General features: G+C 42.1%; 1 protein-coding gene across 2 annotated transcripts in view; it reads right to left on the bottom strand.

The window, feature by feature from the left end:
- The window catches only part of RPS6KC1 (ribosomal protein S6 kinase C1), a 179,658-nt gene that overhangs the window by 46,712 nt on the left and 118,586 nt on the right, over positions 1 to 14,360 (bottom strand). For both annotated transcript variants that reach the window (XM_056568297.1, XM_056568296.1), the window contains 2 exons: positions 12,332 to 12,379; positions 8,191 to 8,323 (listed from right to left, as the gene is read on the bottom strand). In XM_056568297.1, coding sequence (XP_056424272.1) covers positions 8,191 to 8,323; positions 12,332 to 12,379 — 181 coding nt within the window. The remainder of the gene's footprint in view (positions 1 to 8,190; positions 8,324 to 12,331; positions 12,380 to 14,360) is intronic.

The following is a 14,360-nucleotide window of genomic DNA, read 5'->3' as shown; positions in this document are numbered from 1 at the left end:
TTAAGATTTATAAAAGAAGTAATTTACAAATCTAAATGCAAAAAGAAGCACATACGTGCACTCACCGCAAAGCAGAGACAATCGAGCCTGGAGGTCCGGTGGCTGTGACGGGATGCCGGGACTCGGCGTCAGCGCTGGTGTATGGCGCTCAGAGGCTACGCCGGCGGGCCGGCGTAGCCTCTGAGCGCCATACACCAGCGCCGACGCCGAGACCCGGCATCCCGCCACAGCCCCCGGACCTCCAGGCTCGATTGTCCCTGCTTTTTGCATTCAAATCGTATACCTTATACTGTTATACGTGCACCCCGCAGGAGACATTGTCAGAGGTCGCTGAGGACCGCTTCATACATATGTTAAGGTTATACTGGTCCTATCAGTGCTCTCCCTCCCCTCCATTTTTGCTTTAATTTACAAATCTGTTTAACTTTCTGGCACCAGTCGATTAAAAAAATTATTTTTTTTCACCGGAGCACCCCGTTAATATGAGAGATAACACTTGTCCAAAAACCATTATACCATAGGTGGCATCCTACGACTGTGATATGTTGAAATCCACTACAGTAAGGCCCATCTACTGATAATGTCTGTTAACAGAGATTTCATATTTAAAGCTGAATACCATGAAAAATATCATAAATATAAAGGGACGTGTGTGCCATGTGGAATAAAACATATTTTCCAGTAAGATACAAGCGACCACCTTGGCCTCTCGGTTCACATGGTCCTACCATGGAAACTTCGAATCCCATCAGCGCTGAAAGGGTGAATGCGCCGAAGCTCTTCTAAGTGAGTCATCACCATCCAGGTGTGACAATTACATTTCATTTGCCACCTGCTCCGCACACGTGGAGGGGAATCGGAACACAAAAGGGGACATCACAAGCAATTTTACCGAGTGTATCGCTCGATTTCTGCTTTGTGTCCATATGTGTCGCCACTGGCTGTATTGTTAGCGGTAATATTGCAGGATTAATGTTGAATGTTAAAATGTTAGGCACAAACTCCTCTTGTTAAAAAGGAAGACGACATACTAATGAAGTCTTGTGGGAATTCGGTAGTTTCTTTTTATTCCAGCAGTGGAACTCTTAACACGAACGGAAGGACTTGGCAAAGACTCGCGAAAAAAAAAAAAACTACATCATGGGGTTTGTATCTCACCGCTCTTGCTGAATAGAGATCACGATGAGCGACCTCAGCGTTACTGAAGAGCAATTCTAGTAACAACCGACACTTACCCGAGGCTTCAGCCAAAAATAAAAAGATGGCCATACTAATGAACCCTTATACAGTGGAGCAAAAAAAGTATTTAGTCAGCCACCAATTTTGCAAGTTCTCCCACTTAAAAAGATTCGAGAGTCCTGTAATTTTCATCATAGGTTATAACCTCAACTATGAGAGACAGAATGAGAAAAAAAATCCATAAAATCACATTGTCTGATTTTTAAAGAATTTATTTGAAAAATATGGTGGAAAATAAGTATTTGGTCAATAACAAAAGTTTATCTCAATACTTCGTTATATACCCTTTGTTGACAATGACAAAGGTCAAACGTAATCTGTAAGTCTTCACAAGGTTTTCACACACTGTTGCTGGTATTTTGGCCCATTCCTCCATGCAGATCTCCTCTAGAGCTGTGATGTTTAGGGGCAACACAGACTTTCAACACTCTCCAAAGGTTTTCTATGAGGTTGAGGTCTGGAGACTGGCTAGGCCACTCCAGGACCTTGAAATGCTTCTTACGAAGCCACTCCTTCATTGCCCGGGCGGTGTGTTTGGGATCATTGTCATGCTGAAAGACCCAGCCACGTTTTATCTTCAATGCCCTTGCTGATGGAAGGAGATTTCCACTCAAAATCTCACATACATGGCCCCTTTCATTCTTTCCTTTACACGGATCAGTCGTCCTGGTCCCTTTGCTGAAAAACAGCCCCAAAGCATGATGTTTCCACCCCCATGCTTCACAGCAGGTGGGGGTGTTCTTTGGATGCAACTCAGCATTCTTTCTCCTCCAAACACGTAGAGTTGAGTTTTTACCAAAAAGTTCTACTTTGGTTTCATCTGATCATATGAAATTCTCCCAATCTTCTTCTGGATCATCCAAATACTCTCTAGCAAACTTCAGACGGGCCAGGACATGTACTGACTTAAGCAGGGGGCAGGTCTGGCACTGCATGATTTGAGTGCCTGGAGGGGTAGTGCGTTACTGATGGTTGCCTTTGTTACTTTGGTCCCAGCTCTCTGCAGGTCATTCACTAGGTCTCCCGGTGTGGTTCTGGGATTTTTGCTCACCGTTCTTGTGATCATTTTGACACCACGGCGTGAGATCTTGTGTGGAGCCCCAGATCGAGGGAGATTATCAGTGGTCTTGTATGTCTTCCATTTTCTAATAATTGCTCCCACAGTTGATTTATTCACACCAAGCTGCTTGCCTATTGCAGATTCAGTCTTCCCAGCCTGGTGCAGGTCTACAATTTTGTTTCTTGTGTCCTTCGACACCTCTTTGGTCTTGGCCATATTGGAGTTTGGAGTGTGACTGAGGTTGTGGACAGGTGTCTTTTATACTGATAACAAGTTCAAACAGGTGCATTAATACAGGTAATGAGTGGAGGACAGAGGAGACTCTTAAAGAAGAAGTTACAGGTCTGTGAGAGCCAGAAATCTTGCTTGTTTGTAGGTGACCAAATACTTATTTTCCACCTTAATTTGCAAATATATTCTTAAAAAATCTGACATTGTGATTTTATGGGTTTTTTTCCTCATTATGTCTCTCCTAGTTAATATATACCTATGATGAAAATTACAGGCCTCTCATCTTTTTAAATGGGAGAACTTGCACAATTGGTGGCTAACTAAATACTTTTTTGCCCCAGTGTATGTGGTAACTTCAGCCAAATCTTTGATAGCTCAACCATTTGTACTCACTCCTGAAGATTTTGACACCCAAGCATCCTACTTTAGGAGAAACCAGAAAACTATATAATGTGCATGGAGGTGTCCAGACGATCCTTGATGGCAGATGTTTGGGGTCAGAAGTAATGACCCATTTGCATTCTAACATGCTCTACCCATTATTCTCAAAGGAGATACGATAAGGCTGTAAGCTTATGATAGGGAAGAGACCAGGATTAAAAAACAGTTAAAGGTAAGGTATTATCTCAAAATTATAACATATGTATGCACAGGATAGGTGATAAGTATCTGATCGCGGGGGTCTGACCACTAGGATCCCCATCGATCTTAAAGGGGTACCTTATCCCTTAGGATAGGGGATATGATGTCTGATCGCTGGGGTCCAGCCGCTTGGACCCCCCGCGATCTCCGTGCAGGACCCGGCATTATATTTTATAAACAGTATGTTTAGAATGATGGGTTTCCGCGTCCGGAGATGTGACATGATATCACGTCCCATCCATTCATGTCTATGGGGGGGTCCTTCGGATAGGGTATAAGATGTCTCTCAGCGGAATACACCTTTAAGATGAGAGGTTTCTTGTGCCCCGATTGAATGTAGCAGCAGCGTGCATGCTTGTTTGTCACCTTATTTACTTGCTGATTGCATTTCAAATATAGCAGAAAATAAATGGGCATGCTGGCTCACCACCCATGTGGACACAGTCCAACGTAGTAAGTCAGTGTTAAACTGTAGCACGAAGAGGCATCGGACCGGATCCCATGTATCATGTAGAAAGTAGGAGTAAATCCAGCTTCAAAAAATAAAAAAGCAAGATTTTAATTATATAATATTAAAAACGAGAAGAAAAAAAAAACCTTTAGACATATCTGTGAAAACGAAGGAAACACCAGCGCGTTTCGAGCTTCAGAAGCTTTTAATCATCGCATGATTGGAAGCCATAATTACCATGATTAAGAGCTTGTTAAACTCGAAACGCGTCGGTATTTTGTTTTATGTTTTTTTTTTTTTTTTTTTTTTTCATTTATACCAGACATGTATAAGGGTTTTTCCCATTTTTAATATGATATTATTAAAGTCTTGCCTTATCATTTTTAAGAGCTGGATTTACTCCTCTACTTTCTACATGAGTTCTGAAACAGCTTTAGCAGCTCAACAGCAATTGTATGGAGTGGTGGTCGGACATCCACACTGCCATAAGGAATAAAAGGCCTCTGTGATTTATGGGGATCCCAGGGGTCAGATCCCAACCGATCAGACAGTAATCAACTATCCTGTGGGCAGGTGATCTATTATAATCTTGGGATAACCCAATTAAAGGGGTACTCCAGTGGAAAACAATTTTTTTTCAAACCAACTGGTGCCAAAAATCTTAATCCTTCCAGATTATCAGCTGCTGTATACTACAGAGGAAGTTGTATTTCTTTCTGGAGTTCTTTTCTATCTGCCCACAGTGCTCTCTGCTGATATCTCTGACTGTCCAGAGTAGGAGAAAATCCCCATAGCAAACCTCTCCAGCTTTAGGCAGTTCCTGATACGGCCATAAGTGTCAGCAGAGAGCACTGTGGTCAGACTAAAAAGAACTCCAGAAAGAAATACAACTTCCTCTGGAGCATATAGCAGCTGATAAGTATTAACTCCATTCATTTCTACTGTATGGGAGCGCCGATGATGCCCGAGAGCTGTGCTTGGGTCTTTTCGGCGCTCCAATAGGAATGAATGGAGCGCATGCTGGCTGCAGCACGTGCTCCTCGCGGAGCGTCAAGTCCCGTCCCAGGGATTGTGGGGAGCGGTTGTCCGCTCGAATCTAGCTAAATAAATGGACTCTGCGATAGAGCTTCAATGCAGATGTGAACATAACCCAACAGGACAGGCTATTTATTGTAAAGTGAAGGGTGTAATTCTTCATTTCCCCTGCGGGGCACTGTAGGTTAATTGAACACTTGCTGCTATGTTCTCCAATAGATTACAGCTGATCACTGGGTATCTGGTAAGAAAACGTCACTGAAACCTCCTTCAGAAGCGGTGTACAATGGCAGCCTGACCGGTGCCTGAAGAACCATTCACATTGAAGAGTGGAGAATTGTATTAAATTATTGTGAGGATATCAGAGACTTTATAATAAAATGCATCCTCCTTCTCTTGTATGTATGCGAGGCCTGCGCCGCTGGGCGTGATTAATGGCTGCCTACCACATCAACACAGCAAAATCTCGCTGACCTTTCGAGTTCTAAGTGTTGCATTTGCTATATTAGGGACACTCATTGGAACAGTGTTTCCCAACCAGGGTGACCTGCGCTGTTGCAAAACTACAATTCCCAGCATGCCCGGACAGCCTTCGGCTGTCCGGGCATGCTGGGAATTGTAGTTTTGAAACAGCTGGAGGCAACTTGGTTGGGAAACACTGCACTAAAAGATATAGCAATATCAGATATAACTTGTTATTGTTTAGGACTAAAGGGGTTTTCTCGGGGACATAAGCCCATTTTAAACCGGAAGTTGGCCCTGCAATCTGGTGACCATCACAGGGCCCAATTCTCGAACCCACCGGGGAAAGCTACATACTACTATGGTGACTATTCAATTAATGAAGTCTGTAATTATATACATACATATATACACAGTGGGGATCAAAAGTTTGGACACCCCAGGTAAAAATGTGTATTAATGTGCATAAAGAAGCCAAGGAAAGATGGAAAAATCTCCAAAAGGCATCAAATTACAGATTAGACATTCTTATAATGTGTCAACAAAAGTTACATTTTATTTCCATCATTTACACTTTCAAAATAACATAAAACAAAAAAATGGCATCTTCAAAAGTTTGGGCATCCTGCAGAGTTAATATCTTGTACTGCCCCCTTTGGCAAGTATCACAGCTTGTAAACGCTTTTTGTAGCCAGCCAAGAGTCTTTCAATTCATGTTTGAGGTATCTTTGCCCATTCTTCCTTACAAAAGTCTTCCAGTTCTTTGAGATTTCTGGGCTGTCTGTCCCGCACGCCTCTTTTAAGGTCTATCCATAGATTTTCAATTATGTTGAGGTCAGGAGATTGTGAAGGCCATGGCAAAACCTTCAGTTTACGCCTCTTGATGTAATCCCCCGTGGATTTCGAGTTGTGTTTAGGATCATTATCTATTTGTAGAAGCCATCCTCTCTTTAACTTCAGCTTTTTCACAGATGGCATCAAGTTAGCATCCAAAATTTGCTGAAATTTTATTGAATCAATTTTTCCTTCTACTCGTGAGATGTTCCCTGTGCCACTGGCTGCAATACAACCCCAAAGCATGATTGATCCACCCCCATGCTTAACAGTTGGACAGAGGTTCTTTTCATTAAATTCTGTTCCCCTTCTTCTCCAAGCGTACCTTTGCTCATTCAGGCCAAAAAGTTCAATTTTAAACTCATCGGTCCACAGAACTTGTTTACAAAATGCATCAGGCTTGTCTATATGTTAATTTGCAAAGTTCAAATGCTGATTTTTGTTGTGAGGACGTAGAAGAGGTTTTCTTCTGATGACTCTTCCATGAAGACCATATTTGTACAAGTATCTCTTTATAGTGGAGTAGTGTACCACAACTCCAGTGTCTGCCAGATCTTTCTGGAGGGATTGTAAAGTCAAACGTGGGTTTTGAATTGTTTTTCTCACAATCCTGCGAGCTGTTCTGTCTGATATTTTTCTTGGTCTTCCAGATTTTGCTTTAACTTCCACTGTTCCTGATGACTGCCATTTCTTAATTACATTCCGAACAGAGGATATTGACATCTGAAAACGTTTTGCTATCTTCTTATAGCCTTCTCCAGCTTTGTGAGCGTCAACTATTTTCAGTTTCAGATTTCTAGACAACTGCTTAGAAGAACCCATGGTGCTGATTGTTGGGGCAAGGTCAGATGAGTCTGGGCATTTAAAACCTTTGAGATTGACATCACCTGGTCTTCCCAGATGATGATTGAGAACAATCCATGACACTGGCAGGTCTCAGCTTTGCAAAGGGGGCAGTGCATGCTATAAATTCTGCAGGGTGCCCAAACTTTTACAGACGCCATTTTTTTGTTTTCTGTTATTTTGAAAGTGTAAATGATGGAAATAAAATGTAACTTTTGTTGACCTATTATAAGAATGTCTAATCTGTAATTTGATGCCTTTTGGAGATTTTTCCATCTTTCCTTGGCTTCTTTATGCACATTAATACAAATTTTTACCTGGGGTGCCCAAACTTTTGATCCCTCACTGTGTGTGTGTGTGTGTGTGTGTGTGTGTGTGTGTGAATATACACACAAACACACCCACACAGAGAGAGACAGAGAGAGAGAGAGACAGAGAGAGAGAGACACACAGAGAAAGAGACACAGAGAGAGGCAGAGAGAGAGAAAGAGAGAGAGAGAGAGAGAGAGAGAGAGAGAGAGAGACAGGGAGAGAGAGACATGGGGAGAGAGAGAAACACGCAGAGAAGGAGACAGAAAGAGAGAGACACAGAGAAAGAGAGACAGAGAGAGACAGAGACACGCACACACAGAGAGAGACACAGCGAGCGAGAGAGACAGAGAAATAGAGAAAGAGAGAGACAGAGAGAAAGAGAGAGAAAAAGAGACAGAGAGAGAGACACACACACACAGAGACACAGAGATAGAGAGAGATAGAGAGAGATAGAGAGACAGAGAGAGAGAAAGAGAGAGACTGAAAGAGACAGAGAGAAAGAGAGAGACAGAAACGGACAGACAGAGAGAGAAAGAGAGAGAAAGAGACAGAGAGACAGACAGAGAGAGACAGAGAGGGAGAAAGAGAGGGAGAAAGAGAGAGAGAGATAGAGATACACAAGTTGTGTCTACCAGATGAGAATATAAGCCAACAAGGACAGAATTTTCATTGTAAAGTGCAAGGTGTAATTCATAATTTGCCCTGCGGGCGCACTGTAATAGAGTCCAACACATTCTAATGTGTAATCCATTAGATCACATCCATTAGATTACAGCATTATTAGCACTAGAAACCCAATAGTAAGCTTATCAGAAGGAAACTGACAACTCCTTCAAGAGCAGTCTACAATTTCAGTCTGAACAGCGCCCGAAGAACCGTTCACATTGAAGCTTGTAGAATTGTACTGAATTATTGAAAGCGGACTGTACATTCTCCTATTCTCTCTTGCATGTATGCCAGGCCGGCATCGGCTGAGCGTGATAAATGGCTGCCTACCCCACAAACACAGGCAAATCTCGCTGACCTTTTGAGTCCTAACTAAGTGTTGCATTTGCGAAACGTCTTTGATACACTGACCGACCTTCGGCATGCTGCAGCACGAGAAATACAGACTCCTCCGCGATGATGTACTTGCACAGACAGACCATGTTGGGCACGCAGCGGGGAACGATAGTCTTTCTGCTCCCAGACTCCTCGCTGCTTTTCCTCAGACCCTGACAGAGAACAGAAAGGTCAGTCGTACCCTGAGCTTCCTTTGGATCCTGCTGCGCTTTATGTTTATCAACCAAACTAATCTGTCCGAGCTACTGTGGGCTCTACAGAGGCAGCTCATCTGCTCCTACATGTCCTTCGATCCCCCGAGGCTCGGCTGATGGCATCTGGCAGGTATCCAGAGAACAGAAGATGGCACAAAGCTACCATTAAAATCAATTACACGGGTCAATGTTTTTATTAGAATCTCACTCACAAACTAAGTCATCAGAGTGACACTTTGTGTACTTTGCCGGTGACCTCTTTGTCCCTCGCCGTTTTTATTTTCTGTGCACACATAGAAGACGGGACGACTAGAAGAGTCGTCGTGTCTACGGTGTTATTATCGGTACCGTTCTATATTAGGGTCACTCACTAGAAGAGAGTTTCCCAACCAGGGGGCCTCCAGCTGTTGTAAAACTAAAACTCCCAGCATGCCCGGACAGCCTCTGGCTGTCCGGGCATGCTGGGAGTTGAAGTTTTGCAACAGCTGGAGGCACTCTGGTTGGGAAACGCCGCATTAGAAGATATTATAATAATATATATTTTTTTTAGCGAACAAAACCCCATATTAAAATGTGAGTCGGCCCTGCAATCTGGTGATCCCCACAGGGCCCCCAATTCTCTAACCCAGCAGGGAAAGCTACATCTGGCTGTTCTAAAGCATACTACTAAATGGTGACTATTTAAAGGGGTATTCCAGGCCAAAACTTTTTTTTTTTTATATATCAACTGGCTCCGGAAACTTAAACAGATTTGTAAATGACTTCTATTAAAACATCTTAATCCTTCCAATAGTTATTAGCTTCTGAAGTTGAGTTGTTGTTTTCTGTCTAACTGCTCTCTGATGACTCATGTCCCGGGAGCTGTGAAGTTCCTATGGGGATATTCTACCATCATGCACAGCTCCCGGGACGTGACATCTTCAATGAGCAGTTAGACAGAAAACTTCAAAAGCTAATAACTATTGGAAGGATTAAGATTTTTTTATAGAAGTAATTTACAAATCTGTTTAACTTTCCGGAGCCAGTTTAAATATATAAAAAAAGGTTTTGCCTGGAATACCCCTTTAATGAATGACATTTTAAATATATATATATATATATATATATATATATAATACTAATACTATAATACACACACACATATATATATATATATATTTTTTTTTTTTTATAGATAAATATATATATATATATATATATATATACACACACACACACACATAAATAACATATACATAATTGTACATACATATACATAACCACTATTGCTTGCGAGCGGTTCTCCACCATGGATTATATGGGGGATACCAAATAAAAGACCCCACTTATATGTCCTATCCGCCCTATTGAGAATCCTGTTTAGAAAAGAATGCCATTCCCTTTAAAGGGGTACTCCGCTGGAAAACATTTTTCTTTAAATCAATTGGTGCCAGAAAGTTCAGATTTGTAAATTACTGCTATTAAAAATCTTGACCCTTCCAGTACCTATCAGATGCTGTATGCTCCACAGGAAGTTCTTTTCTTTTTGGATTTCCTTTCTGTCTGACCACGGTGCTCTCTGCTGACACCTCTGTACATGTCAGGAACTGCCCAGAGCAGGAGCAAATCCCCATAGCAAACCTATCCTACTCTGGACAGTTCCTGACATGGGCAGAGGTGTCAGCAGAGAGCACTGTGGTCAGACAGAAAAGAAATTCAAAAAGAAAAGAACTTCCTGTAGAGAATACAGCAGTTGATAAGTACTGTGAGGATTGGGATTTTTAAATAGAAGTCTGTTACATATCTGAATAACTTTCTAGCACTAGTTGATTAAAAAAAATAATGTTTTCCAGCGGAGTACCCCTTTAAAGGGGTACTCCAGAGGTTAACAAATTTCCTTTTTAATCAACTGCTGGGAGAAAGTTATACAGATATGTAAATTACTTCTATTTAAAAATCGTAATCCTTCCAGTACTTATCAGCTGCTGTATGCTCCAGAGGAAGTTGTGTAATTACTTCCAGTCTGACCACCGTGCTCTCTGCTGACACCTCTGTCCATGTCAGGAACTGTATGCAGCAGGAGAGTTTTGCTATGGGAATTTGCTCCTGCTCCGGATAGTGCTCTCTGCTGACACAAGTAATTATCAAATTTGTATAACTTTCTGGCACCAGTTCACTTTACCTTTTTTTTTCCCTCTGGTGTACCCCTTTAAAGGGGTACTCCCGTGGAAAACTTTTTTTTTAAATTAACTGGTGCCAGAAAGTTAAACAGATTTGTAAATCGCTTCTATTAAAAAATCTTAATCCTTCCAGTACTTTTTAGGGGCTGTATACTAAAGAGAGGTCCAAAAAAAAAATGCATTTCCTCTGCTGTCATGACCACAGTGTTCTCTGCTGACCATTTTAGGAACTGTCCAGAGCAATATATGTTTGCTATGGGGATCTTCTCCTGCTCTGGACAGTTCCTAAAATGGACAGCAGAGGTCAGCAGAGAGCACTGTGGTCATGACATCAGAGGAAATGCATTTCTTTTTTGGATTTCTCTTTAGTATACAGCCCCTAAAAAGTACTGGAAGGATTAAGATTTTTTAATAGAAGTGATTTGCAAATCTGTTTATCTTTCTGGCACCAGTTGATAAAAAAAAAAAAATAAGTTTTCTATGGGAGTACCCCTTTAAAGGGAACCAATCAGCAGATTTTAGCATATATAATGCCTGACAATGCATTATATATGCTAAAATCGTTATCCTCACCTTCCCCGGGGGACGTTTGTGCCCCCAGGGATGGTGAAGATATTAAGTTATAAAGTCCCATCCGGCCGCCCGGCAAGTAGTCCCCTAGGCGGAGACTTTCACTTGCCAGCTCCGTTTGCTGGGCCATGGCCCCACCCCGATGGCTTTCAAGCCGTCAATCGAAGCTGTCGGGGCGGGGCCAAATATGCAGCGAACGGAGCTGGTAAGTAAAAGTCTCCGCCCTGACAGCTTCAATTGACGGCTTGAAAACCCAGGGGACTACTTGCCGGGCGGCCGGAGGGGACTTTATAACTTAATATCTTCACCATCCCTGGGGGCACAAACGTCCCCCGGGGATGGTGAGGATAACGATTTTAGCAAATATAAAATGCGTTGCCAAGCATTATATATGCTAAAATCTGCTGATTGGTTCCCTTTAAGAATACCATGTTAGCATCAATATGAATCTTTCTCCCCCCGCCCCTGGTAAGAAGCGTTAGACACAGGGTCCCTCGCACTATCTACCTGTATATTCAGATCAATGCGGGTGAAACTCCGGTCAGTTTCACTTCAAAGGGGTTGTCCAGGAAAAGAAAACCAGAGCTAATTTCTTCCAAGAACAGCACCACCCCTGTCCTCAGGTTGTGTGCGGTTTTGTAGCTCCGCTCCATTAAAGTGACTGGAAACCAGTTGTAATACCACACACAACCTGAGGACAGCGATGGCGCTGTTTTTTTATTTTTGGAAGAAATTACATTCCCGAACAATGTCAACTTAAAGGGGTATTCCAGGAAAAAACTTTTCTTTATATATCAACTGGCTCCAGAAAGTTAAACAGATTTGTAAATTACTTCTATTAAAAAATCTTAATCCTTTCAGTACTTATGAGCTTCTGAAGTTAAGGTTGTTCTTTTCTGTCTAAGTGATCTCTGATGACACCTGTCTCGGGAACCGCCCAGTTTAGATGCAAATCCCCATAGCAAACCTCTTCTAAACTGGGCGTTTCCCGAGACAGGTGTCATCAGAGAGGATTTAGACAGAAAAGAACAACCTTAACTTCAGAAGCTCATAAGTACTGAAAGGATTAAGATTTTTTAATAGAAGTAATTTACAAATCTGTTTAACTTTCTGGAGCCAGTTGATATATATATATTATATATAAAAAGTTTTTTTCCTGGAATACCCCTTTAAACCCCAACAATAAGAACAATCGTCTTTCGTTAGGTAAGACGCCATTACCCAAGGCAAAACTTACCTTTAATATAAAGGTCTCCTGAGTCTGTGTGTCCAGGACCAGAAGAACCTGAAAAGACAGGACCAAACAGTGAATGAATGCAGCAGTTATTTGGGGATTCTATTACTATATCGACTGGTGACGATGAATGCATCTGCGCTTTAGAAATGACAAAAAGCTGCAATAGTTTATTGTGTGAACACAGACTTATTGTTGGCCAATTAAGGTAAATGATAGCAAAACTGAAAAATGTCTGCAGACTCCGAATATAATTTGTATTTCTATTCCTTGACAATTTCAAGATCACTCCTTGCTGTCAGTGAATGGGAAAAAACTCATCTACGTTTAAAATTTGTACAGATCTAATGCTTCTCACAGCTAAGCTTTTGCTACAATTGCATCTGGCCTAGTCAATCTTCTATGAGCGAACCCCTTAAATTTAACCTACATTTAAAGTAGCACTTCATGTTATTTTTTTTTATCACTCACACCAGCAGTAAATTAAATTTTCCACTACAGTGTTCCCCGATCAGCGTGCCTCCAGCTGTTGCAAAACTACAACTCCCAGCATGCCCGGACAGCCAAGGGATGTCCGGGCATGCTGGGAGTTGTAGTTTTGCAACAGCTGGAGGAACACTGGTTGGGAAACACTGCTCTAGTGTGTAGACAGGATGTCAGTCTGTCCTACAGGATGTTATCATCACCTACCAGGTCCCTCCTGGTAGTTCAGACACTTCCCCCTCTTCACCCAGCCCCACCCTACCCTACTTATTCCACTGTACACCTCCCCATGCACAGAATGCTGAAGATAGACCAGGAGAGCAGTGATATAGTAGGTGAGTCCACAGAATAATCAGCTGCACACTGCCTGTCTCTTCTATAAAATGCAGCCCGGCAATGATCTTCTGTATATAGACAGACTGAATATTATCTCAAATGATAAATGTACAGTGTTAGGGGACAGAAGGTCTTAAAGGAGTAGTAGTCCAGTCCTCTATCCCCTATCCCCTGTGATTTCCCATACGGGGCCCCGGCTCGCTGGCCAGAGAGTGCGTGTCAACCACCGCATGAAGTGGTGGCCGACATGCCCCCTCAATACAGCGCTATGGCAGAGCCGGAGATTGCCGAAGGCAGCCCTCCGTCTCTGCCATAGCGCTGTATTAAGGGGGCGCGTCAGCTGCCGCTTCGTGAGGTGGTAGACACGCCCCCTTCCTGTGGGCTGCGGGGTCCCAGTGGTCGGACCCCCCCCGCAATCTGAAACTTATCCCCTATCCTTAGGATAGGGGATAAGTTTTCCAAGACTGGACAACTCCTTTAATTTATCACTTACTGTACCTAGATAGGATTCAGAGCAAATGCAGTGATGAGACTAATCCCCCTCCCCTGACTGCCTTTACAAAGACAGAGGCATCATGGGAAATGTAGGCTGCATTAACCCCTTAAGGACCAGGGGTTTTTCCGTTTTTGCACTTTTGTTTTTTCCTCCTTACCTTTAAAAAATCATAACCCTTTAAATTTTGCACCTAAAAATCCATATTATGGCTTATTTTTTGCGCCACCAATTCTACTTTGCAGTGACATCAGTCATTTTATCCAAAAATCTACGGCGAAACTGAAAAAAAAATCATTGTGAGACAAAATTGGAAAATAAAAACGCCATTTTGTAACTTTTGTGGGCTGCTGTTTGTACGCAGTACATTTTTTGGTAAAAATGACATCTTCTCTTTATTCTGTAGGTCCATACGATTAAAATGATACCCTACTTATATAGGTTTGATTTTGTCGTACTTCGGTCCCCTTTTTGTATTGATCGGACTTGTTGATCACTTTTTATTAATTTTTTCATGATATAAAAAATGACCAAAAATACACTATTTTGGACTTTTGAATTTAATAGGGGAAGGTGTTAAATGATCTTTATTAACTTTTTTTTTGCAGTGTTATAGCTCCCATAGGGACCTATAACACTGCACACACTGATCTTTTACATTGATCACTGGTTTCTCATAGGAAACCAGTGATCGATAATTCTGCCGCTTGACTGCTCATG

This window comes from Hyla sarda, chromosome 3 (genome assembly GCF_029499605.1).
Source record: "Hyla sarda isolate aHylSar1 chromosome 3, aHylSar1.hap1, whole genome shotgun sequence".
Lineage (NCBI taxonomy): Eukaryota > Metazoa > Chordata > Amphibia > Anura > Hylidae > Hyla > Hyla sarda.
Note: the sequence above shows the minus strand (reverse complement) of the source record. Positions and strands in the feature narration are given on the sequence as shown.